Source organism: Oncorhynchus nerka, linkage group LG8, assembly GCF_034236695.1.
Source record: "Oncorhynchus nerka isolate Pitt River linkage group LG8, Oner_Uvic_2.0, whole genome shotgun sequence".
NCBI classification, from domain to species: Eukaryota; Metazoa; Chordata; class Actinopteri; order Salmoniformes; family Salmonidae; genus Oncorhynchus; species Oncorhynchus nerka.
Genome location: NC_088403.1, coordinates 32,456,410 through 32,482,432, shown reverse-complemented (window position 1 = coordinate 32,482,432; position 26,023 = coordinate 32,456,410). Strand labels below are relative to the sequence as shown.

General features: G+C 42.5%; 1 protein-coding gene across 1 annotated transcript; it reads right to left on the bottom strand.

The window, feature by feature from the left end:
• Positions 1 to 21,391: 21,391 nt before the first annotated feature.
• Positions 21,392 to 22,510, bottom strand: LOC135572702 (uncharacterized). Its single transcript, XM_065021131.1, has 3 exons — positions 22,430 to 22,510; positions 22,094 to 22,300; positions 21,392 to 22,012 (listed from the first exon to the last, which is right to left on the bottom strand). Exons 1-3 carry the CDS (start codon positions 22,508 to 22,510, stop codon positions 21,392 to 21,394), a joined length of 909 nt encoding a protein of 302 aa, XP_064877203.1.
• Positions 22,511 to 26,023: the final 3,513 nt, after the last annotated feature.

Genomic DNA, 26,023 nt, shown 5'->3' with positions numbered 1-26,023 from the left:
TGCAACAAATACGGTGTATCCTCTTACAAGACACTCCTCAAAATATGTTAATGAGCCAGAAACAACAACACCATGCACCTAGTGGTCAAAAGGTTTTTGGTGCTCCAAAGATACAGTACTGCATTCTGTGGGGTGGTATTACAGTACCATTGCAAATACAACAATTCTTTCCCCGTCCACAACTTTTTCCCACAACGCACCAAAATTTACAGAATGCTGCAGTAAAATGTTTCAGGGTATTTTACTGTTGATAATACCCCAAATTACCATATCATTTACAGTTATCCATTACATTGTAATCAGATTCCATGTAATCAGTTACTCCCCAACCCACACACATCTTTGTTTTACTATCCTTGTGGGGACCAGAAAACGTATTCCCATTCAAATCCTATTTTCCCTAACCCTAATTGTAACCCTAAACCCAACCCTTTAAAGGTGTGTATCAATTTAACCTTTTTATTTCTTGCTGAAATGAACGATAAGGTCCATATTCTTCCAAAACCGTACCGCAAGCTTTGCATGTTAATGTTCAGACCTTGTGTTGGGGCTTTAACAAAACTTTGTACAAAAGACTTTGTCCAATATCATGGAACGGAGACTCGCGATCAAGGGCCAATTAAAAATTAGCTAGCAACAGCAAGCTAGGTAAATGTCCATGAATGTTTCATGTGTGTTTCAACCTGGCCCAAATTAATAGTTGGTTCACAATTGTTTTTTTGTATTTTAACCTGCGTGTCATGAGAACATCTGGAGGGCATGGGCAAAAAATGAACATGCGCACGATTTGGTCAGAGACGGTTTGGTCAAGGTGTAAGCCTAAAGTAGTCTTTTTCCTCATGGGAACCAGCGAAATGTCCCCACTTGTCAGAATTGTCCTTGCGAAGACTTCTGTTCCCCACAATGATAGTAAAACCACACACACACACACACACAGTGGGGCATGCGTGTGTATGTACACTGTACATACACACGCATGCACGCACGCGTGTCAAATGGTGTTTCCTGTGTTGTCGATATGTTATGCCTTATCATTAAACTGATTTGCAATGCACTGCACATTCATGGAATGACCCTAAATGTAATTCACCCCAGTATTCTAAAGGACATGTAGGGCTTACTTATGCTGGAGATAAATGACATTCCTAAAATTTGACTCAATGAGACGTGTCTGGAAAATGTGTCCACAAAGCAACTCTGACGTCAATGGGACCAAGCTGTAGAAAATGTGAAATAGATAAAGGTTCTAAGTAGGCCTAGATATTTTTTTCAGAGCGAACAGAAGCAGTATTCATCTCCTGGTCATTAATCTGCAGTCATCTGCATCTGATCTAGCCATGTCTTGAAAATATCCCCTACATGGTTCTATTTCAACCAACATTGGACCAAAAGACTGTCTCTGAATTGTGCTGAAGGGTGCTATACCGGATGCTCTATAGGCTTAGTATTTACACCTCAATCACACCTACAGAGTCATTGTATTTTGGTACATCAGAAGAGTTTTAGTTGTCAGTTGTGTTGAGACAAGGTAGGGATGGTATAGAGAAGATAGCCCTGTTCGGTAAAATACCAAGTACATATTATGGCAGGAAACAGCTCAGATAAGCAAATAGAAACAACCGTCCATCATTACTTTAAGACACGGTCATTCAATGCAGAACATTTTAAGTACTTTGAAAGTTTCTTCAAATGCAGTCGCAGAAACCATCAAGCGCTCTGATGAAACTGGCTCTCATGAGGACCGCCACAGGAAAATAAGATCCAGAGTTACCTATGCTGCAGAAGATACGTTAATTAGAGTTATCAGCCTCAGAAATTGCAGCCCAAATAAATGCTTCACAGAGTTCAAGTAACAGACACATCTCAACATCAACTGTTCAGAGGAGACTGCGTGAATCAGGCCTTCATGGTCGAATTGCTGCAAAGAAACCACTACCAAAGGACACCAATAAGAAGAAGATATTTGCTTGGGCCAAGAAACACGAGCAATGGACATTAGACTGGTGTTAATCTGTCCTTTGGTCTGATGAGTCCAAATTTGAGATTTTTGATTCCAACCGCCATGTCTTTGTGAGATGCAGAGTAGGTGAACAGATGATCTCTGCATGTGTGGTTCCCACCATGAAGCATGGAGGAGGAGGTGTGATGGTGTGAATTTATTTAGAATTGTATTTATTTAGATTTATTTAGCACACTTAACCAGCATGTCTACCACAGCATTCTGCAGCGATACGCCAGTGGCATCATCATTTGTTTTTCTAAAGGACAATGACCAAAAACACACCTCCAGGCTGTGTAAGAGCTATTTGACCAAGAAGAAGAGTGATGGAGTACTGCATTAGTTGACCTGGCCTCCACAATCACCCGACCTCAACCCAATTGTGATGGTTTGGGATGAGTTGGACTGCAGAATGAAGGAAAAGCAGCCAACATGTGTGGGAACCCCTTCAAGACTATTGGAAAATCAGTCTTTATGAAGCTGGTTGAGAGAATGCCAAGCGTGTGCAAAGCTGAAATCAAGGCATGGCTACTTTGAAGAAAATACAAATATAAAATATATTATATTGTTTAACACTTTTTTGGTTACTACATGATTCCATATGTGTTGTTTCGTAGTGTTGATGCCTTCACTATTATTCTACAATGTAGAAAATAGTAAAAACTAAAGAAAAACCCTTGAATGAGTAGGTGTGTCCAAACTTTAGATTGGGACTGTATTTCCAGATTATGCTGCGTACCATTTTGCGCAATCACGCTGTAGGTGTGATGCAGGCATTAGGCCATGTCTCTGAGGCACAGGTCACTCGACCCAGATTAAACCTACTGTACCTGGACACAGAGGTATTCCCAGAGGAGAGGTGGCTTTTTAAAATCTACATCCAAGAAACCAAATGAGTGTGTTTTGCCATCAAGTTGCTTTAAATCAACTCATCAAATTGCAGAATTTTATAGTGCAAGATCCCTAAGCGTGGCTCAAACCTTGGTCACCATGATCGAGGGCAGGAGTCGTGACTGCTACTCCAAGAAACCTAACTTGTTTGGTGGAACGGTTATCAGTTTTATAAACACTAGGCTTGCTACCCCTAAAAAAGCTACCTACCCCCAACAAACTTTCTTTCAAGTCCCTTCACATGTTTGACATGACAAGGCCATCTTACCAGGTTCTCTTCACTTCTGACACCATTGTAGCGTGTCAGCGGGAGTGTGTCCTCAAGCACGGCTTGAAGCAGGTTGCTTTGTCCCAGGGCAGTGGCTTTTGACACCTGGACATGCTCCAAGAAAGCTAGTTCCCTTGGGGGAACGATTATTGGTCTTATTAACTCTTGGTTTGTTGGGTTTGTTAAAATACTTCCCTCACATGTGACACTGACCCCTCAGTGACATCTATTTTAAAAAATGAGTGAGGAATAAGTAGGAACAAATAGCCTTGGATATTACACACACACTACTCAACTCTTGAAGTGTTTATTTGTGTTTGTATATATATGTGTATATATAGCCTGTGATTGCATCGATTGCTTCTAATCTAATCTATCATACACTCTAAAAACAAATGGTTCTATATAGCGCCAAATAAGAGTTCTTACGATAGCGGATCTGTTTATGGAGCTATAAAGAACCCTTTCCGAAGGTTCTATAAAGAACCACTAAAAAAGGTTAGAGCATCAAAAAGGGTTCTGGTATCATTACGACCCTTTTTGGTGCCACAGAGTACCCTTATTAAATAATCTTTATAAATCCTTAATGGAGAATTGTTCTATTAAGAACCTATCTCAACATCAAAGGTTCTACAAAGAACCTTTTGAAGAACCATACAGTGGCTCTTATTCTGGTTAGCTACACAGTACAAAAATGTAACATACTGGCAAACAGTTCCCTTTAAGATACTGTAAAAAAACAAAGTACAGTATGTTACGGTAAATTCCAAAGAAACTTTGGTTTAACAGTAGATTACTGTAAAGAAGTGCTGTCTCCCTGGAACAATTGTTTATTTATTTTTTTAAACGTCCAATAGAATCAGACATCCTCCCCAGACCTAGTGATGTTGCTCTAGGTCTGGGATTTCAGAGACCACTATCTATCACTAGCTAACAGGGAAGAAGTACAACCTAAAAGACATAAATAGCTCCTAGCTTCCCATACATTGGCTACTTTCTGCCTCTACACTGTAAAACATTTCCTGTCAAATGTACAGTAATTTACTGGCAGCAATTAGCCAGTAAGTAACAGTAATCCATTTTACGGTAATCCATGTTAATGTACAAACATTTTTACTGTAATCAAATGTACAGTCTATTACTGGAATTACTGAATGCAGCTGTTGCTGTAGTTAAGAATACATTGGTCAACAAAATAATTGTATTTACAACAAGATATCTTATTATATATCTCTGACCATCTCTGGATAGTGCCAATACAATACTGAGATATTCATGGTAACTTGATACCAGAGCAATGAAACACAGTATAATATAGTAAAAGTGTAAACTGAAAGAAAAATAATTATACAGTATTTTACTGCAATTACAAGTGATTAGAGCAAGCAGGTTGGTATTTGTATTTTACATAGATTCACCTTGTGCTGGGGACATTAAAAGGCCACTCTAAAATTAGCATTTTTGTGACGCAACAAAATGCCACAGATGTCTCAAGTTTTGAGGGAGGGTGCAATTGGCATGCTGACTGCAGTAATGGCCAACATAGCTGCCAGAGAATGTAATGTTTCTGTCTACCATAAATCGCCTCCAACGTCATTTTACAGAATTTGGCAGTACGTCCAACCAGCCTCAAAACTGCATACCACGTGTAACCACAACAGCTCAGGACCTCTAGGTCCGGTTTCTTCACCTGCGGGATCGTCTGGGGAGGGGGCGTTCTGAGGAGTATTTCTATCTGAAATAAAGCCCTTGTGAGGAAAGACACATTCTGATTCTGATTGGCTCCCCAGTGGGTGAGTCTATGCCCTCTCAAGCCCACCCATGGCTGCATCCCTGCCCAGTCATGTGAAATCCATAGATTAGGGCCTAATGAATTTATTTAAATTTACTGATTTCCTTCAATGAACTGTAACTAAGTCAAATCTTTGAAATTGTTGCATGTTGCATTTATAGTTTTTGTTCAGTATACATTTCATTGTTAGAGAACTACAAACACATATCAATTAAATTGTGCAACAAATATAACCACTGACAAGGCACGCCTTAAAATATGTTTGAGTCAGCGATTCTTTCTCCTCCTACAAAATTTCTCCACAATGCACCATCATTTACAGTATGCTGCAGTAAATATATAGCAAAACAACTATACAGTACTTTATTGTTTAATTGTATTCAAAATTAAATCAGCAATTACTAATAGTGAATACTTAACTGTATATTACAGCATACCAACTGATATTGCAAATTAGGCCTTAACAAAGGCTTCTAAACTGGCAGTGACTAAAGAGCAAAATGATATGGTTTGCTTAAAGGTTTGAGACTTGCTGCCTCTCTGATCTTCTTCTACATAAATGTAATTGCTAGGGAACCACTGCCACATATCACTTTAATTGGTACAGCACTGAAGTGTCCAACAAATATAGCCTCTTACAAGACGTCTCAATATATGTTAATAAGTGAGAAACAACAATACCACGCACCCCCTACTGTTCAAAAGGCACACAAAAAAATGCGGTATGGTACTGTATTCTGATTTACAGTAAATCACTGGCAGCAATTGGCCAGTAACTTACTGTAGAGTTACAGGACAATATTTGTAGATTTCCTAAAATACAGTATATTTCCGTATTCTTTGGGGGTACAGCATTCTCACTCACGGGTGCAACAAATATAGGCACACCTTCAAATATTTTAATGAGTACTGTTGATTTATACTGTAAAGCACATTTACAGTATTTTACTGTGCATTCTACAGTGTTTTACTGTTAAAGTGACAGAAAGGTCTTACAATGTGCTGTAAAACAAATGTATGCTATTTTTCTGTGCATTCTACAGTAATATACTATATTCAGTTTTAACAGCATTATACTGTTGATTAATACAGCAAGTTACTGATAAAATTACAAAAATGTCTAACAGTGTAATACTAAAACTGAAACTAAATAATACAAAAATGAAATAGGAATGTTTTTATCAAACTAAAACTGAACAAAAAATAGTAAATCAAGTCGGAAAACTAACTGAAACTAAATTGAAATTGAATAAAGAAAATCTAAAAACAAATGGAAATAAAAGCTTGATAATAAAAGCTTATATTAGAAATATTGGGTAAAGAAATGTACCATTATACCAGGGGCCCTATTCAATCTGTATCACCGAAGCAATAGAAATGTATAGGGAACATTGCCTTTAAATTCCAATCACACTGTAATGTTGAACCTCAGCGATATGTATTGAATAGAGCCCTAAAAGACACATCTACCCTAAAAGGTACCGAATAATACAATCTGAGATGTGTACCTCTGAAAGTACATTATGTATGTGCATTTCGATCTTTTTGTATACCTGCGAACAATACTCTACACTAACCGTACCTTTTTTTCTGAGAGTGTATGTTGTTATGTTTTCTTATACGTACCAACCAGTCACCACATATGAAGTTAACTCTTAGGAAATAAAAGTGATTTATATTGAATCACATAGGGCTCACCACCTCCTAATAATTTATCAGCATATTATTATATATTTTTTTACCTTTATTGAACTAGACAAGTCAGTTAAGAACAAATTCTTATTTACAATGACAGCCTACCCCGGTGACACTGGGCCAATTGTGCGCCGCCTTACGGGACTCTCAATCACAGCCGGATGTGATGCAGCCTGGTTTCAAACCAGGTACTGCAGTGATGCCTCTTATACTGAGATGCAGTGTCTTAGACCACTGCACCACTCGGGAGTATGCATACTTACTGAGATTCATTTCACTCAAACTGTCATTTAAGAAGTAGAGACATGACTTAAAAACAACCATAGGAGTTGGCAAGACAGCACAAACATATCTGGGACCACCATCCCATGCTACTGTAGGCAGGCCTATAGGCATTACACTCAAATACTTGTGATTTATTGTTTTGAACCAGAGCTGTTTACAGAACTCTCAAGGATCACATAGATGTGGTAAAGAGGTAGCCTAGTGGTGAGAGTGTTGGGCCAGTAACTGAAAGGTTGCTAGATCAAATCCCTGAGCTGACAAGGTAAACATCTGTCATTCTGCCCCTGAACAAGGCAGTTAACCCACTGTTCTTAGGCTGTCATTGTAAATAAGAATTTGTGCTAAACTGACTTGCCTAGTTAAATAAAGGTTAAATAGAGGTCAATGGAAACTTGTAAGGGAAAGATCCTGACTATCCTCACTGCCCCCCAGCAAAATTAGGCTATTGTGTATATGTGTATTTCATACTATGTTCAGGTAAAAATAGGATCAACTGCATTACAGTTAAAAACAACTGACTACCACCACTGATTTCGCTAAGCTACCGGCTTAATCAAATGGGACTACTTCTACATGTTACGCATTTAAAACAGCCAAATATATCAAAATCGGACTTTAGTAACCATATTGGGCCTGTTACAATAAATCAATCATGACGGATTTGACAGATATATCAGTTTGTTGAATGTGCGCCAACCCGGCATCCTTCTATCCACCATGGTCTGCGATCCATTGACCTCTTCACCGCATCTGTGGAGTTGCAATTGTGTCCTGTGTTTCTCTGCTGCCATGGCGACCATCTGTAGCAGTAGTAAGGAATGAGTGAGAATTTGGTGGGTTGGAATAAGTGCATCGGATGCATTTCTGTTCCTGCCAATCCATGATCACCACCCTTAATGTATTCACGGACTCTTATCCATGTTGGCCTATCTTTACGATGCCAGATTCAGAGGGGATAAGCATGATATGCAAAGCTGTATTCAGGGCGTGCACCGGTGTGGCTATAGTTGTGTGGTTATCAAGGCGCCCTGCTGTGCATTAAGCAGGGATCCCTAGAGAGGGATTTGAGCAGAGATTAAACCTGTCAAGCCTCTCTCTTCTACAATACACTGGAGGAATAACCTCCCCTCAGCCAGCAGCCATACAGAAGAAAGCTAATTTCCCACCCTCCTCCGCTCCCCTCTGTGCTTTCACTCAACCTTGAATTCTGACAAGGATGTAAGTCATTGTCTCCTACTGACAACACTACTAATTGTGGGTTATTGAACTGATTGCTGAAATCCGATAAGGATCTTTCTATATACTGTAGTGTAATTTGTCTCCTAGAGATATAGCCTATTCTTCATACCTTGCAGACAAATCCAAATTAGTAGATAGGTACAGGTTTCAGCACATACTGACTGAATACAAACTCTATGTTATGTGAATCACCCCTGTTCAAGCTGCAAATGGTCATTTTGTGGCCAAATACTCCCATTCACCATACGTGGGTCCAATAGATAAATCAAGTGCACCCCAAGTTTTTGAAATGAATTGTATATGACCAAGTTCTATTATTCATATAGCATGATAATCTCAATATGTTCGGAGTCCCAATTCACTCCCACTTCCTCCACATATGTTGCAAGAGAAGAGAAGCATCTTGGGCCCCTTGTGTTTTACAGTATAATGACTTTGACAATGATGCTCTGTTCCAGACAAGTCAACAACCACCTTCTGTCAGCTCCGTGGTTTTTCTTTCTTTTTTTTAACCCACCGCCACCACTGCCCTTTTCCAGACCACAACTTAATTAGTAAATGCTTAGTATCTCGTAACAGAGTGAGCACGAGGATCTGGCAAGCGCACGTGACATTTAGTAAACATCTGGAGATTACTATAGGCCTATGCTCAATCAGGTGCGTTGTTAGATGTATTTAGTTAACATGTGTTCATTAATCAATTCAATTAAAACACTCTGTCCGTTTCGAAGAATTTGTAAGGTTCTTATTTGCCTAAAAGGGACAGCGACCAGCCATCAAAATGAATCAATAGCGTTTATTCTCGAGAGCTCTGAACATAATCACATGTACATTAGTTTATAAATCACACATAGCGTCATGTCGTACGAAATGTCCCTCCTCCTCTTGGACAATGACAAAGCTGCTTTTCAATTCAATTCCAACACATACATATTTCTTATCTTATGCTACTATTTGTTATCTACTGCACGCCCAATGGGTTTCTCCTCTCCCTGGTTGGGGACCAGACATATTTCCTGTTGTTAGTTTCACTGTGATCACAAGTTGTCTGTTAAACCTTCCTCTTGGCCTATGTACAAACATATTCTTCAACAGACAACATATATCTTCTGTTAGTTATAACTCTATGCCAAATGTATGCATTATTTAGTCATTATTGATAAAAATCCTTCAACATGCGTCTAGATTATTATGAGATGGAAACCACAGGCGCGGTACCTTACTTGGGATGGATGGCCTCATAGTAATGGCTGGAATTGAATGAAAGGAATGGCATCAACACGTTGTTTTCACGTGTGTTTGATAGCATTCCAGTCATTATTATGAGCCATCCTCCTGTGGTGGAAACCGAATACCTTTTTGACCCAGATCTGAACAGAAACTTAACTGCAAGTCAGTTATTAAGAACAAATTCCTATTTACAATGACGGCCTACCCCGGACGATGCTGGGCCAATTGTGCACCACCCTGTAGGACTCCCAATCCCGGCCAGATGTGATAGAGCCTGGATTCAAACCAGGGACTGTAGTAACGCCTCTTGCCCTGAGTTTCAGTGCCTTAGACCGCTGCGCCACTCAGGAGAAACTTCTAAATTTGACAGTTGGAGAATGTGGATGAAAGTCTAATTCTGCAGCGAGACAAATCTTGTTGGCATAGGTGGGTGCAAGTGTGTGCGTGGCCATACACGTACATGTGTGGCTGTACATATGTGCTTTCCTCCGTACATGAGTGTGTGTACACAGTGCCTTCGGAAAGTATTCAGACCACTTTACTATTTTCCACATTTAGTTATGTTACAGCCTCGTTCTAAAATTGATGAAAGAAATGTTTTCCCCTCATCAATCTACACACAACACCCCATAATGACAAAGCAAAAACAAGTTTTTATACATTTTTGCAAATGTATAACAAATAAAAAAAACTGAAATATCACATTTATATAAGCATTCAGACCCTTTACTCAGTCATTTGTTTGTATTTGGTATTTTATTAGGATCCCCCATTAGCTGTTGCAAAAGCAGCATCTCCTCTTCCTGGGGTCCAACACAAAACATGAAACATAATACAGAATGACATAATACAGAACATCATTAGACAAGAACAGCTCAAGGACAGAACTACATACATTTTTAAAAAGTTACACATAGCCTACATATCAATACACACAAACTATCTAGGTCAAATAGGGGAGAGGTGTTGCTTTATCCGTTTTTGGAAACCAGGTCTGCTGTTTATTTGAGCAATATGAGATGGAAGGAAGTTCCATGCAATAAGGGCTCTATATAATACTGTACATTTTCTTGAATTTGTTTTGGATTTGGGGACTATGAAAAGACCCCTGGTGGCATGTCTGGTGGGATAAATGTGTGTGTCAGAGCTGTGTGTAAATTGAATATGCAAACAATTTGTGATGTTCAACACATTGTTTCTTATAAAAAGAAGAAGTGATGCAGTCAGCCTCTACAACTCTTAGTCTAGAGAGACTGGCATGCATAGTATTTATATCAGCCCTCTGATTACAATTAAGAGCAAAACGTGCCGCTCTGTTCTGGGCCAGCTGCAGCTTAACTAGGTCTTTCCTTGCAGCACTGGACCACACGACTGGACAATAATCAATATTAGACAAAACTAGAGCCTGCAGAACTTGCTTTTTGGAGTGTGGTGTCAAAAAAGCAGAGCACCTCTTAATTACGGCTAGACCTCTCCCCATCTTTATAACCATTGAATCTACAGATGAAGTCACAAGTTTACATACACTTAGCTTGGAGACATTAAAACTAGTTTTCAACCACTCCATAAATGTCTTGTTAACAAACTATAGTTTTGGTAAGTTGGTTAGGACATCTACTTTGTGCATGACATAAGTAATATTTCCAACAATTGTTTACAGAGAGATTATTTCACTTATAATTCACTGTATCACAATTGCAGTGGGTCAGAAGTTTACATACACTAAGTTGACTGTGCCTTTAAACAGCTTGGATGTCATGGCTTTAGAAGCTTCTGAAAGGCTAATTGACATAATTTGAGTCAAATGGAGGTGTAGCTGTGGATGTATTTCAAGGCCTACCTTCAAACTTAGTGCCTCTTTGCTTGACAAAATCTAAATAAATCAGCCAAGACCCCACAAAGAAAAAATGTAGACCTCCACAAGTCTGGATCATCCTTGGGAGCAATTTCCAAACGCCTGAAGGTACCATGTTAATCTGTATAAACAATAGTATGCAAGTATAAACACCATGGGACCACGCAGCCGCCATACCACTCAGGAAGGAGACGCGTTCTGTCTCCTAGAGATGAACGTATTTTGGTGCGAAAAGTGCAAATCAATCCCAGAACAACAGCAAAAGACCTTGTGAAGATGCTGGAGGACACAGGTACAAAAGTATCTATATCCACAGTAAAACAAGTCCTATATCGACATAACCTGAAAGGCTGCTCAACAAGGAAGAAGCCACTGCTCCAAAACTGCCATAAAAAAAAGCCAGACTACTGTTTGCAACTACAAAGATCGTACTTTTTGGATAAATGTCTTCTGGTCTGATGAAATAAGAATAGAACTGTTTGTCCATAATGACCATCGTTATGTTTGGAGGAAAAGGTGTGACGCTTGCAAGCTGAAGAACATCATCCCAACCATGAAGCACGGGGGTGGCAGCATCATGTTGTGAGGGTGCTTTGCTGCAGGAGGGACTGGTGCACTTCACGAAATAGATGAAATCATGAGGTAGGAAAATTATGTGGATATATTGAAGCAACATCTCAAGACATCAGTCAGGAAGTTAAAGCTTGGTCGCAAATGGGTCTTGCAAATGGACAATGACCCCAAGCATACTTCCAAAGTTGTGGCAAAATGGCTTAAGGACAACAAAGTCAAGGTATTGGAGTGGCCATCACAAAGCCCTGACCTCAATCCTATAGAAAATGTGTGGGCAGAACTGAAAAAGTATGTGTGAGCAAGGAGGCCTACAAACCTGACTCAGTTACACCAGCTGTCAGAAGGAATAGGCCTAAATTCACCCAACTTATTGTGGGAAGCTTGTGGAAGGCTACCCAACACGTTTGACCCAAGTTAAACAATTTAAAGGCAATGCTACAAAATACTAATTGAGTGTACGTAAACTTCTGACCCACTGGAAATGTGATGAAAGAAATAAAAGCTGAATTAAATCATTCTCTCTACTATTATTCTGACATTTCACATTCTTCAAATAAAGTGGTGATCCTAACTGACCTAAGAGGGAATTTTTACTAGGATGAAATGTCAGGAATTGTGAAAAACTTAGTTTAAATGTATCTGGCTAAGGTATATGTAAACTTCCGACTTCAACTGTATATGTTTTGACCATGACAGTTTACAATCTAATGTAACTTCAAGGAATTTAGTCTCCTCAACTTGTTCAACCACCACACCATTCATTACCAGATTCAGCTGAGGTCTAGCACTTAAGGAATGATTTGTACCAAATCCAATGCTCTTAGTTTTAGAGATGTTCAGGACCAGTTTATTACTGGCCACCCATTCCAAAACAGACTGTAACTCTTTGTTAAGGGTTTCAATCACTTCATTAGCAGTGGTTGCTGATGAGTATATGGTTGAATCATCAGCATACATTGACACACATGCTTTGTTTAATGTACAGCACCAAGGCATCTTGGGTATGACGCTACAAGTTTGGCACACCTGTATTTAAATCAAATCCAATTTTATTGGTCACATACACATTGTTAGCAGACATTTATGCGAGTGTAACGAATTTGGGGAGATTCTCCCATTCTTCTCTGCAGATCCTCCCAAGCTCTGTCAGTTTGTATGGGGAGCATTGCTGCACAACTATTTTCAGATGTCTCCAGAGATGTTCGATCTGGACCACTCAAGGACATTCAGAGACTTGTCCCGAAGCCACTCCTGTGTTGTCTTAGCTGTGTGCTTAGGGTCGTTGTCCTGTTGGAAGGTGAACCTTCGCCCCAGTCTGAGGTCCTGAGCACTCTGGAGCAGGTTTTCATCAAGGATCTCTCCGTACTTTGCTCAATTCATCTTTGAGATGGTTGTCCTACTAGAAGTTTCTCCGATCTCCACAGAGGAAATCTAGAGCTCTGTCAGAGTGACCATCGGGTTCTTGGTCACCTCCCTGACCAAGGCCCTTTTCCCCTGATTGCCCAGTTTGGCCAGGCGGGCAACTCTAGAAAGAGTCTTGGTGGTTCCAAACTTATTCCGTATAAGAATGATGGAGGCCACTGTGTTCTTGGGGACCTTCAGTGCTGCAGAAATGTTTTGGTTGAATTTACCACAGGTGGACTCCAATCAGGTTGTAGAAACATCTCAAGGATGATCAATGGAAACATTGATGCACCTGAGCTCAATTTTGAGTCTCATAGCAAAGGGTCTGAATACTTATGTAAATAAGGTATTTCGGTTTAAAACAGTTTTTGCTTTGTCATTATGGGGTATTGTGTGTAGATTGATAAGGATAAAAATTTTTTTTTTTTTAAATAAATACATGAACACTTTTCTAAAATGTGAAAAAATATGAATATTTTCCAAAGGCATTGTATGTGTGAGTCCTTAATTACCAGGCATATGTGATCTCGTGACTGATGCAGCCACTGCCAGCTAGCCTACAAAGTCAACAACGCAGCCACTGCCAGCTAGCCTACTTCAGCAGTACTGTATCATTTTTTATCATTTTAGTCAATAAGAATAGCAGCACTGTAGAAACTATTACCCTCAACTGAACGACTTGATTAGTGTAGTGTTAGCCAGCTACATAGTTGTCTTTGCTGTCTTCGTATCCAAGATAATTGTGTAGTTTAGAGTGTGTAGTTTTTAGAGTGATTATCTTAATTTACCGAGGTTAGCTAGCCAGCTATTTGTCGTCCTTAACGTAGGAGACACTGCTAGCTAGCCAACAGCTAGCCAACGTCTACCGATTAGAACTCAACAACCCGGTCGCATTCCGCCTCGCTCCACAGGTAGTATCACATTTTCATTTCATTTCATTACAGTACAACGGTTTGATTTGTTTGATCGTAGCTAGCTACATAGCTAGCTACATAGCCGTCTCTGTATCAAAGATAATTGTGTAGTCTAGAGCGATTTTCTAGGTTACCTAGCCAGCTATTGTCGTTCTTTTAACGCAACGTAACGTAATCAACACTGCTAGCTAGCCAGCTAGCCCCCGAATCAACAACGCAGCCACTGCCAGCTAGCCTACAAAGTCAACAACGCAGCCACTGCCAGCTAGCCTACTTCAGCAGTACTGTATAATTTTTAATCATTTTAGTCAATAAGATTCTTGCTACGTAAGCTCAACTTTCTGAACATTCGAGACGTGTAGTCCACTTGTCATTCCAATCTCCTTTGCATTAGCGTAGCCTCTTCTGTAGCCTGTCAACTATGTGTCTGTCTATCCCTGTTCTCTCCTCTCTGCACAGACCATACAAACGCTCCACACCGCGTGGCCGCGGCCACCCTAATCTGGTGGTCCCAGCGCGCACGACCCACGTGGAGTTCCAGGACTCCGGTAGCCTCTGGAACTGCCGATCTGCGGCCAACAAGGCAGAGTTCATCTCAGCCTATGCCTCCCTCCAGTCCCTCGACTTCTTGGCACTGACGGAAACATGGATCACCACAGATAACACTGCTACTCCTACTGCTCTCTCTTCGTCCACCCACGTGTTCTCGCACACCCCGAGAGCTTCTGGTCAGCGGGGTGGTGGCACCGGGATCCTCATCTCTCCCAAGTGGTCATTCTCTCTTTCTCCCCTTACCCATCTGTCTATCGCCTCCTTTGAATTCCATGCTGTCACAGTTACCAGCCCTTTCAAGCTTAACATCCTTATCATTTATCGCCCTCCAGGTTCCCTCGGAGAGTTCATCAATGAGCTTGATGCCTTGATAAGCTCCTTTCCTGAGGACGGCTCACCTCTCACAGTTCTGGGCGACTTTAACCTCCCCACGTCTACCTTTGACTCATTCCTCTCTGCCTCCTTCTTTCCACTCCTCTCCTCTTTTGATCTCTCCCTCTCACCTTCCCCCCCTACTCACAAGGCAGGCAATACGCTCGACCTCATCTTTACTAGATGCTGTTCTTCCACTAACCTCATTGCAACTCCCCTCCAAGTCTCCGACCACTACCTTGTATCCTTTTCCCTCTCGCTCTCATCCAACACTTCCCACACTGCCCCTACTCGGATGGTATCGCGCCGTCCCAACCTTCGCTCTCTCTCCCCCGCTACTCTCTCCTCTTCCATCCTATCATCTCTTCCCTCTGCTCAAACCTTCTCCAACCTATCTCCTGATTCTGCCTCCTCAACCCTCCTCTCCTCCCTTTCTGCATCCTTTGACTCTCTATGTCCCCTATCCTCCAGGCTCTGATCAGGCCCTACACCCAAACAAGGGCACTGCGTTCATCCACCTCTGGCCTGCTCGCCTCCCTACCACTGAGGAAGTACAGTTCCCGCTCAGCCCAGTCAAAACTGTTCGCTGCTCTGGCCCCCCAATGGTGGAACAAACTCCCTCACGACGCCAGGACAGCGGAGTCAATCACCACCTTCCGGAGACACCTGAAACCCCACCTCTTTAAGGAATACCTAGGATAGGATAAAGTAATCCTTCTCACCCCCCTTAAAAGATTTAGATGCACTATTGTGAAGTGGCTGCTCCACTGGATGTCATAAGGTGAATGCACCAATTTGTAAGTCGCTCTGGATAAGAGCGTCTGCTAAATGACTTAAATGTAAATGTAAATGATGCTCCCATCGCTCAGTCTCTCTACATCTCTTGCCGGGCCCTTTCCCATGGTCATTAACAGTACTTCTGCTAGATCTCAAGAGGGGAAGAGATTAGAGCAGGTGATGAAGGGAGGAACACAAACTATCTGAGAGCGAGAGAGAATGGGGGAAGAGAGGAAGGGAAAGAGAGCAGCGGGCTACAGAGTGAGGGGGAAAGGGGGGCGGAAGGGTGAGAAAGCGAACAGGGAGAGAGAAAAAGAAAGACAGAGAGAGAAGAGAGTGCGAGAGGGCAGGGAGAGCAGACCAGAAAGAGAAAGAGAAAAGAGAGAGAGCTATGGAGAGAGTGGTAGACAGAGAGTCATGTGATGTCTCACTGCAGACTAAATTTGATTGTTAGACACAGCTTTCATTATTCCACGTTCTTCAAGAGTAATTACGTTAACCCTAGAAGCTAATCTTAGGTCAGTTTTGCTCACCCCCACCCTAATGGTTAGGAATTGGGGATTGTAAAATGATCCTAGATCTGTGCCAGCTGCCTAAGGGCTTTACCTAACCTCTGGAAAGTCCTCCACTGAGTGTCAGGCAGGGCAGCACGGCCAATAACATGTCTCGGCAATTACTTTTTAGTTACCAAAGTAATTACAGAGCAATTACAGTACCAGTCAAAGGTTTTGAAACACCTACTCATTTCAGGGTTTTTATTTATTTGTACTATTTTTTACATTGTACAATAATAGTGAAGACATCAAAACTATGAAATAACACAAATGGAATCATGTAGTAAAATATTTGAGATTCTTCAAAGTATCAACCCTCTGCCTTGATGACAGCTTTGCACACTCTTGGCATTCTCTCAACCAGCTTCATGAGGAATGTTATCTAGAATGCATTTCAATGAACAAACAGATCATCAACCATTTTGAATCCCCCCTCTCCTTCCAGACTCACATTAAGCATCTCCAATCCAAAATTAAATCTAGAATCGTCTTCCTATTTTGCAACAAGCGTCTTTGCCTCATGCTGCCAAACATACCCTCGTAAAGCTGACTATCCTACCGATCCTTGACCTCGGCGATGTCATTTACAAAATAACCTCCAACACTATATTCAGCAAACTGGATGTAGTCTATCACAGTGCCATCCGTTTTGTCACCAAAGCCCCATATACTACCTACCACTGTGACCTGTATGCTCACATTGGCTGGCCCTCGCTACATATTCGTCTCCAAACCCACTGGCTCCAGGTCATCTATACGTCTTTGCTAGGTAAAGCCCCGCCTTATCTCAGCTCACTGGTCACCATAACAACACCCACCCGTAGCACGCGCTCCAGCAGGTATTTTTCGCTGGTCATCCCCAAAGCCAACACCTCTTTTGGCCGCCTTTCCTTCCAGTTCTCTGCTGCCAATGACTGGAACGAATTGCAAAAATCACTGAAGCTGGAGACCTATATCTCCCTTACTAACTTTAAGCATCAGTTGTCAGAGCAGCTTACCGATAACTGTACTTGTACACAGCCCATCTGTAAATAGCACACCGAACTACCTCATCCCCATATTGTTATTTGTGTTGTTGTTGCTCTTTTGCACCCCAGTATCTCTACTTGCACCTCATCATCTGCACATCTATCACTCCCGTGTTTAATTGCTAAATTGTAATTACTTCGCCACTATGGCGTATTTATTGCCTTACCTCCCTAACCTTACTATATTTGCACACACTTTACATAGATGTTTCTATTGTGTTATTGACTGTACGTTTGTTTTATCCCATGTGTAACTCTGTGTTGTTGTTTTTGTCGCATTGCTTTGCTTTATCTTGGCCAGGTCGCAGTTGTAAAAACTGTCCTACCTGGTTAAATAAAGGTGAAATAAAAAAAGAATGAACTTATCTTCTGCAGCAGAGGTAACTCTGGGTCTTCCTTTACTGTGGCAGTCCTCATGAGAGCCAGTTTCAGCACAGCACTTGATGGTTTTTACGACTGACAAAGATCTTGAAATTTACCGGATTGATTGACCTTCATGTCTCAAAGTAATGATGGACTGTCGTTTCTCTTTGCTTATTTGAGCTGTTCTTGCCATAATATGTACTTGGTATTTTACCAAACAGGGCTATCTTCTGTATACCAACCCTACCTTGTCACAACAAACCTGATTGGCTCAAACGCATTAAGAAAGAAAGAAATTCCACAAATAACTTTTAACAAGGGACACATGTTTAACTTGGCTTTCAAAGACTTTAGAAAGGCAGGGAAGGATGGATATAGGTCTATAACAGTTTGGGTCTAGAGTGTCTCCCCCTTTGAAGAGGGGAATGACCGTGGCAGCTTTCCAATCTTTAGGGATCTCAGACGATAAGAAGGAGAGGTTTAACAGGCTAGTCATAGGGGTTGAAACAATTTCGGCGGATCATTTTAGAAAGAGAGGGTACAGCGCAGCTGATTTGTAGGGATCCAGATTTTGCAGCTCTTTCAGAACATCAGCTATCTGGATTTGGGTGAAGGAGAAGCGGGGGGGGGGGGGGGGGGGGAGTTGCTGCGGAGGGTGTAGAGCTGTTGGCCGGGGTAGAGGTAGCCAGGTGGAAAGCATGGCCAGTTGTAGAAAAATGCTTACTGAAATTCTCGATTATCGTAGAGTTATCGGTGGTGACAGTATTTCCTAGCCTCAGTGCAGTGGGCAGCTGAGAGGAGGAGCTCTTATTCCCCATGGACTTTACGGTGTCCCAAAACGTTTTGGAATTAATGCGACAGGATGTACATTTCTGTTTGAAAAAGCTAGCCTTAGCTTTCCTAAATGACTGTGTATATTCCGGATTTCCCTGAAAATTTGCATATCGCGGGGGGCTATTCGATGCTAATGCAGTATGCCACAGGATGTTTTTGTGCTGGTCAAGGGCAGTCAAGTCTGGGGTGAACCAAGTGCTATATCTGTTCTACGTTTTTTGAATGGGGCATGCTTATTTAAGATGGTGAGGTAAGCAGTTTTAAATTCCAACCAGGCATCCTTTACTGACGGGATGAGGTCAATATCCTTCCAGGATACAATTAGAAAGGCATGCTCGCTGAAATGTTTTAGAGAGTGTTTGACAGTGATGAGGGGTGGTTGTTTGACCGCGGGCCCATTACGGACGCAGGGAATGAGGCAGTGATCGCTGAGATCCTGGTTGAAGACAGCAGAGGTGTATTTAGAGGGCAAGTTGGTCAGGATGATATCTATGAGGGTGCCCATGTTAAGGGATTTAGGGTTGTACCTGGTAGGTTCCTTGATAATTTGTGTGAGATTGTGGGCATCTACCTTAGATTGTAGGACGGCTGGGGTACTAAACGTAACCCAGTTTATGTCACCTAACAGTACGAACTCTGAAGATAGATGGGGGGCAATCAATTCACATATGGTGTCCAGGGCACAGCTGGGGGCTGAGGGGGGTCTATAACAAATGGCAACAGTGAGAGACTTATTTCTGGAAAGGTGGATTTTTAAAGGTAGAAGCTTGAACTGTTTGGGCACAGACCTGGATAGTATGACAGAACTCTGCAGGCTATCTCTGCAGTAGATTGCAACTCCACCCTCTTTGGCAGTTCTATCTTGACGGAAAATGTTGTAGTTGGAGATATACATTTCAGAATTTTTGGTGGCCTTCCTAAGCCAGGATTCAGACACGGCTAGGACATCAGGGTTGGCGGAGTGTGCTAAAGCAGTGAATATAACACATTTATGGAGGAGGCTTCTGATGTTAACATGCATGAAACCAAGGCTTTTACGGTTACAGAAGTCAACAAATGAGAGCGCCTGGCGAATAGGTGTGATCCTGGGGGATACAGGGCCTGGGTTGACCTCTACATCACCAGAGGAACAGAGGAGGAGTAGGATAAGGGTAGGGCTAAACGATATAAGAACTGGTCGTCTAGTGCGTTGGGAACAGAGAATAAAAGGGGCAGATTTCTGGGCGTGGTAGAATAGATAGAGTTACCAACCTCAGAAATTTCAGTCCAAATAAATGCTTCACAGAGTTCAAGTAACAGACACATCTCAATATCAACTGTTCAGAGGAGACTGCGTGGATCAGGCCTTCATGGTAAAATTGCTGTAAAGAAAACACTACTAAAGGACACCAATAAGAAGAAGAGACTTGCTTTGGCCAAGAAACATGAGCAATGGACATTAGACTGATGGGAATCTGTCCTTTGGTCTGATGAGTCCAAAGTTGAGATTTTTGGTTCCAACCGCCGTGTCTTTCTGAGATGCAGAGTAGGTGAACGGGTGATCTCCGCATGTGTGGTTCCCACCGTGAAGCATGGAGCAGGAGTAGGAGGTGTGATGTTGTGGTGGTGCTTTGCTGGTGACACTGTCAGTAATTTATTTAGAATTCAAGGCACACTTAACCAGCATGGCCACCACAGCATTCTGCAGCGATACACCATTCCATTTGGTTTGCGCTTAGTGGGACTATCATTTGTTTTTCAACAGGACAATGACCCAACAGACCTCCAGGCTGTGTAAGGGCCATTTGACCAAGAAGGAGAGTGATGGAGTGCTGCATCAGATGACCTAGCCTCCACAATCACCCGACTTCAACCCAATTGAGATGGTTTGGGATAAGTTGGACCGCAGAGTGAAGGAAAAGCAGCCAATAAGTGCTCAGCATATGTGGGAACTCCTTCAAGACTGTTGGAAAATCATTCCAGGTGAAGGTGGTTGAGAAGAGTGTGCAAAGTTTTCTTCAAGGCAAAGGTTGGTTACTTTGAAGAATCTCAAATCTCAAATATATTTAGATTTGTTTAATCCCTTTGTCTTTGAGTCGAGACAACACAACCACATTAAAAACTGCCAGATCACCATTATTTTAGATTCGTGAATGAGGATGTGAAGGGGTTACAGGTCAGGGTTCAACCCATGGCTGGCTGATCTGGCTGATCCCTATGGTGGAAGGGAGACCTGTTGATGTTAATTACCTTCAGCTCCACATAGCTCAGGTCTCAGGATCAAAAGACAGAGACCAGTGTGTTTGGCAGACCTGGGTTCAAATGATGTTTGTTCTTTTTCAAATACAGTAGCTGAGTTTGATTGAGCTTGCATGATGCAATGGAGCCAATGAAATAGTCTCAAAAGTGCAAACCCACCCATATGGCATCTCGCACTCCAGGCATACTCAATCCAACGCTCAAAAGAGTACTTGACGGAAAACCAATACTGTTGAAACCCATGTAGGTCTGGTGGATGGTGGCTAATCTGGTGTAGAAAGTGTTAAACCCCGTCCGTCAGAGTATAAAGCTACGCTTTAAGACAAATCCTCAACTAATGAGTCAGGCATAAGCTCGTAACATAGCCAGCTTTTTTATCTTTTAATCCCTCCATACTGACACGTCACTACTGTTTATATCTCAATAACATCTTATAACAGGGTGGGAAGAGAATGGGATCTTTCTAGTGTTAGGTTCTAGTTTTCAGAGTACAAACTCAACAGACACTATGCAAGCTTTAAACCAAGTTTATTCTGCCCAGAGGGTCAATACAGCTGCATTAGACAAAGACATGGTTTCACCCGTGGTAGTATACACATACCCCACCTTGGCCGTAGTCTCCTCCTCACCCATGGTAGTATTTACATACCCCACCTTGGGCGGAGTCTCCTCCTCACCCTTGGTAGTATACACATACCCCACCTTGGGCGGAGTCTCCTCCTCACCCGTGGTAGTGTATACATACCCCACCTTGGGCGGAGTCTCCTCCTCACCCGTGGTAGTGTATACATACCCCACCTTGGGCGGAGTCTCCTCCTCACCCGTGGTAGTGTATACATATCCCACCTTGGGCGGAGTCTCCTCCTCACCCGTGGTAGTGTATACATACCCCACCTTGGGCGGAGTCTCCTCCTCACCCGTGGTAGTGTATACATACCCCACCTTGGGCGGAGTCTCCTCCTCACCCGTGGTAGTGTATACATATCCCACCTTGGGCGGAGTCTCCTCCTCACCCGTGGTAGTGTACACATACCCCACCTTGGGCGGAGTCTCCTCCTCACCCGTGGTAGTGTACACATACCCCACCTTGGGCGGAGTCTCCTCCTCACCCGTGGTAGTGTACACATACCCCACCTTGGGCGGAGTCTCCTACTCACCCGTGGTAGTGTACACATACCCCACCTTGGGCGGAGTCTCCTCCTCACCCGTGGTAGTGTACACATACCCCACCTTGGGCGGAGTCTCCTCCTCACCCGTGGTAGTGTACACATACCCCACCTTGGGCGGAGTCTCCTCCTCACCCGTGGTAGTGTATACATACCCCACCTTGGGCGGAGTCTCCTCCTCACCCGTGGTAGTGTACACATACCCCACCTTGGGCGAAGTCTCCTCCTCACCCGTGGTAGTGTATACATACCCCGCCTTGGGCGGAGTCTCCTCCTCACCCGTGGTAGTGTACACATACCCCACCTTGGGCGAAGTCTCCTCCTCACCCGTGGTAGTGTATACCTACCCCGCCTTGGGCGGAGTCTCCTCCTCACCCGTGGTAGTGTACACATACCCCACCTTGGGCGGAGTCTCCTCCTCACCCGTGGTAGTGTACACATACCCCACCTTGGGCGGAGTCTCCTTCTCATCCCTACACATTGTATCCTTATTGCTAGGCAGGGAGCTAAGAGATATGGGCCTTAAACGGTTCCTCCCTTTATCAATACTGCCACGTGTGACCGTTTTCCCTGCACTCAGCCCCTCCCAAACTTCATTACGGCACCCCTCATGTCTCTTTTAGAACTAATGATTCATAATAGTTAAAGCTCAAAAACCAAAACTATCCCTAGTATGCTATGATGTTGCCAAAAATTAATTAATTTAACTAGGCAAGTCAGTTAAGAACAAATTTTTATTTACAATGATGACCTACCGGGGAACAGTGGGTTAACTGCCTTGTTCAGAGGCGGAACGATTTTTAAAAAACTTCTCAGCTCGGGGATTCGATCCAGCAATCTTTCAGTTACTGGCCCAACACTCTAACAACTAGGCCACCTGCCACCCCTAATCAACTATGACTGTTGGCTTACCGGGAAGGCATAAATCAAATGAAATATTGAATGTATCAGTAACCTTGAGGACGTACCTGAGAAGTTGAAAGGCATTTACATACTTCATGTTGACATAGTTATATGAAATAGATAATGATGAAGAAAATAAATGTAAGTCGAGGCAAAGAGACCACACATACAATTACCACAGCATTTAACTCATGTTATTCAGTATTCACATTACAACATCCACATTGTTCAGCTAGTGACAATTTCTAATAATCTCAATATACTGTATATTTACTTTGTAATACATTATACCAAGAGGCACTTTCAGTAATTCTGGCCAAAAAGGAGCTACAGTATCGTGTCTAAATTACAAAAACAGTAAAAATAAATAAAGTTTATCTAAAAGACGTTTGTTGTCGTTTTAATTTGTTATATCTGTACAGCATATATTTTGTACAAAGTGGAACAATAAACCAGTAATAAAACGAAATACTTCACAAATACTGGTGAATCACACGCCTGTTTTCCCCGTCCTATAGGTATTGCTACATGTGTTAAGTGCAAGATACAAGAGAGAAGAAACAGTAATAATTATTCCGTTTGTGAAGTGCCACTAAAGACAAACACAGAAAACAAGTCTCATATGTCTCGTTCAAGAAGGTGTAAAGCTCGTTTGGTTCTCGCTGTGGCTCATATGTGAGCCGATGACGATTGTGGTAAATCAGACATATGCCCACAAAGAGAGAGACATTTTGTTCATTCCCAATGGCACCCTATTCGCTATACTGTATAGTGCACTACTTTTGACCAAAGCCATACGGGCCCTGGTCAATAGAGAGCCGTTTAGGACACAGACAGAATCTGGCAATAGCCTGAAATAAAAACATCACACGGGACAGAGTTAAAACATGAAGCAAAGGCAAAGTCTGAGGAAGGATGTTGGGCTTCAAACCGTGCCTGTTGTTGTTTAAACCACGGGGGCTCAATGCTTTCAATGCCCAATTGTCCATGTTTGGTGCCTATTGTACAGTTGCTGCTGCCCACTGATAGGGTGGAATTATGGTAATAGTAGTACTCTGAAAGAAATGTCAACACGAGCATGTGACCACTATCACGTCCTTGTCAATTACTAAATGCCAAGATGTTATTCTTAATCCAAGGTTCTGTTCTGAATAGGATGTATTATGACACACTTTGGAATTAAATGCAAGTGAGCTTCCACTAGACAATTGCACATGACTTTGTAATTGCACGAGGCAGTCTACAGTTGGTGTGTGTGTGTGCCTGCCACCCCCCAGCTCAGACAGATGGAATCGGAGCAAACAGAGCTAACCTCTCATCTGATAGGTGGTTGGTTACATGAATAGCCGTGTTCTCACACACGTATAACCGCGACACATACTGTGAAATCTCCGTCACATACCAGTTACATAGCTGACTTTTGCAAATGAGGAATAAACACAGCCCTTCGATTATACCGCAAAACAAAAAATCCCCACATAACTACTAACCTTTACAGAAATGTGAAATCTGATCAAAACAACACAATGGAAACACAAGTTTAAAATGTAAATCCTGGGTGTGTTTTGAACAACATGCATGTAGAAATAGAGGGATAAAAAAGAAGAGAGAGATGAAGAAGGAAGAGATGCTCTGGAGGACAAACATTTTGGAGGGTTTTTGTCTTTAGGCGCTCAGAGGACTTTCAGACCGTGCTGTCTAGCTGGCAAACACACAAACATTTTGAGGGTTTTTGTCTTTAGGCGCTCAGAGGACTGTCAGACCGTGCTGTCTAGCTGGCAAACACACACACATAGGGTGCCATTTGAGACACAGCGAGTGTCACTTAAAGACAAACCAATTATCCGCTATGACACACAGCCCTCTCACATCTCTCTCTCTCTCTCTCTCTCTCTCTCTCTCTCTCCTGCTGCTGTCCCTCCCTCCCCTCTCCCGCTGCCTCCCTACACTGTATCCATGTGTCAGGCACGCACAGTGCTGTTGCCAAGGGTCATATCAATCCTGTGTTTACCGAAACAGAGGGAAGCTAGCATGCAACAATAGACGAGAAGGAGGGAGGTGGAGGACAACGTGTAAAGGATGAATCATCGTTCCAAGACCCAGCATCTGAAAGGCCCCAACCCTATTTCCCAACACATCGACTCCTTTTGCCCACAGCTCAATTAAGGAACAGCGTAGAATTCCCGACTCTTATCTCTCTCCATCTCCCATCCACCTCTGGTCTGCATGGAAACCAAACAGTGGAGGAACGGATGTTTCTAGAAATCCATGTTGAGATACTTACCACTCCAAAAGCTATCTGAAATCACAGTTGGTGACGGACCTCATTGGCTCGGTGTTGAATAGGTACAGTGGAAGTGTGGTCACATCGAGGAATTAGCGATGGACTATTCATACATATTAGGAAGAGCAATATATTGCTGTCCTCCCATAGTAGATTATTAACTATGGCCACCAAATCACATTCACAATAACCCCCCAAATGCTCCCGCAGAACACGCACGCATCCACACACACAGGTCATCATAGGCTGTGAATATTGCTTTTGCATTCACTCCATTGGGTCTGTTACTGTTCAGTTCCCCCTAGGCCACGCTGAAATCGTGAAAGGCCTTATTCAGATGAGGCAGTGACTCAGCAGATGTATAGGTCAGGGGTCGACTAGCAATGTCTGATTCTTCTTCTCTGTATCGGGCCAATATGGGCCAATAACTATTTTAATGATTCCCTCAACCACCTGCCCCCTAGCCCATCACAAGATGTTATGTCAGCTACAACACTAAATGCCACTGTTAAATAATGACCCATAACAGATCACACAACAAAGAGGTTGGTGTTTGAGAGAGAGAGAGAGAGAGAGAGAGAGAGAGAGAGAGAGAGAGAGAGAGAGAGAGAGAGCAAGAGAGAGAGAGAGAGAGAGAGAGAGAGAGAGCAGAGAGAGAGAGAGAGAGAGAGAGAGAGAGAGAGAGAGAGAGAGAGAGAGAGAGAGAGGAGAGAGGTCACGGAGTGCAACTCAAATGCTCCAGATACAGATTAAGTGTCAGTATTGCTTTAAACATTGTCACCCCACAAATACTTTTTCCTGATAATA

Coding starts and splice junctions, on each gene's coding strand:
- LOC135572702 (XM_065021131.1), bottom strand. CDS start 22,510: ATGTGTAGGGATGAGAAGGAGACTCCGCCCAAGGTGGGGTATGTGTAC. Junction 22,301..22,429: donor AGGAGGAGACTCCGCCCAAG/GTGGGGTATGTG, acceptor ACGGGTGAGGAG/GAGACTCCGCCCAAGGCGGG. Junction 22,013..22,093: donor AGGAGGAGACTCCGCCCAAG/GTGGGGTATGTG, acceptor ACGGGTGAGTAG/GAGACTCCGCCCAAGGTGGG.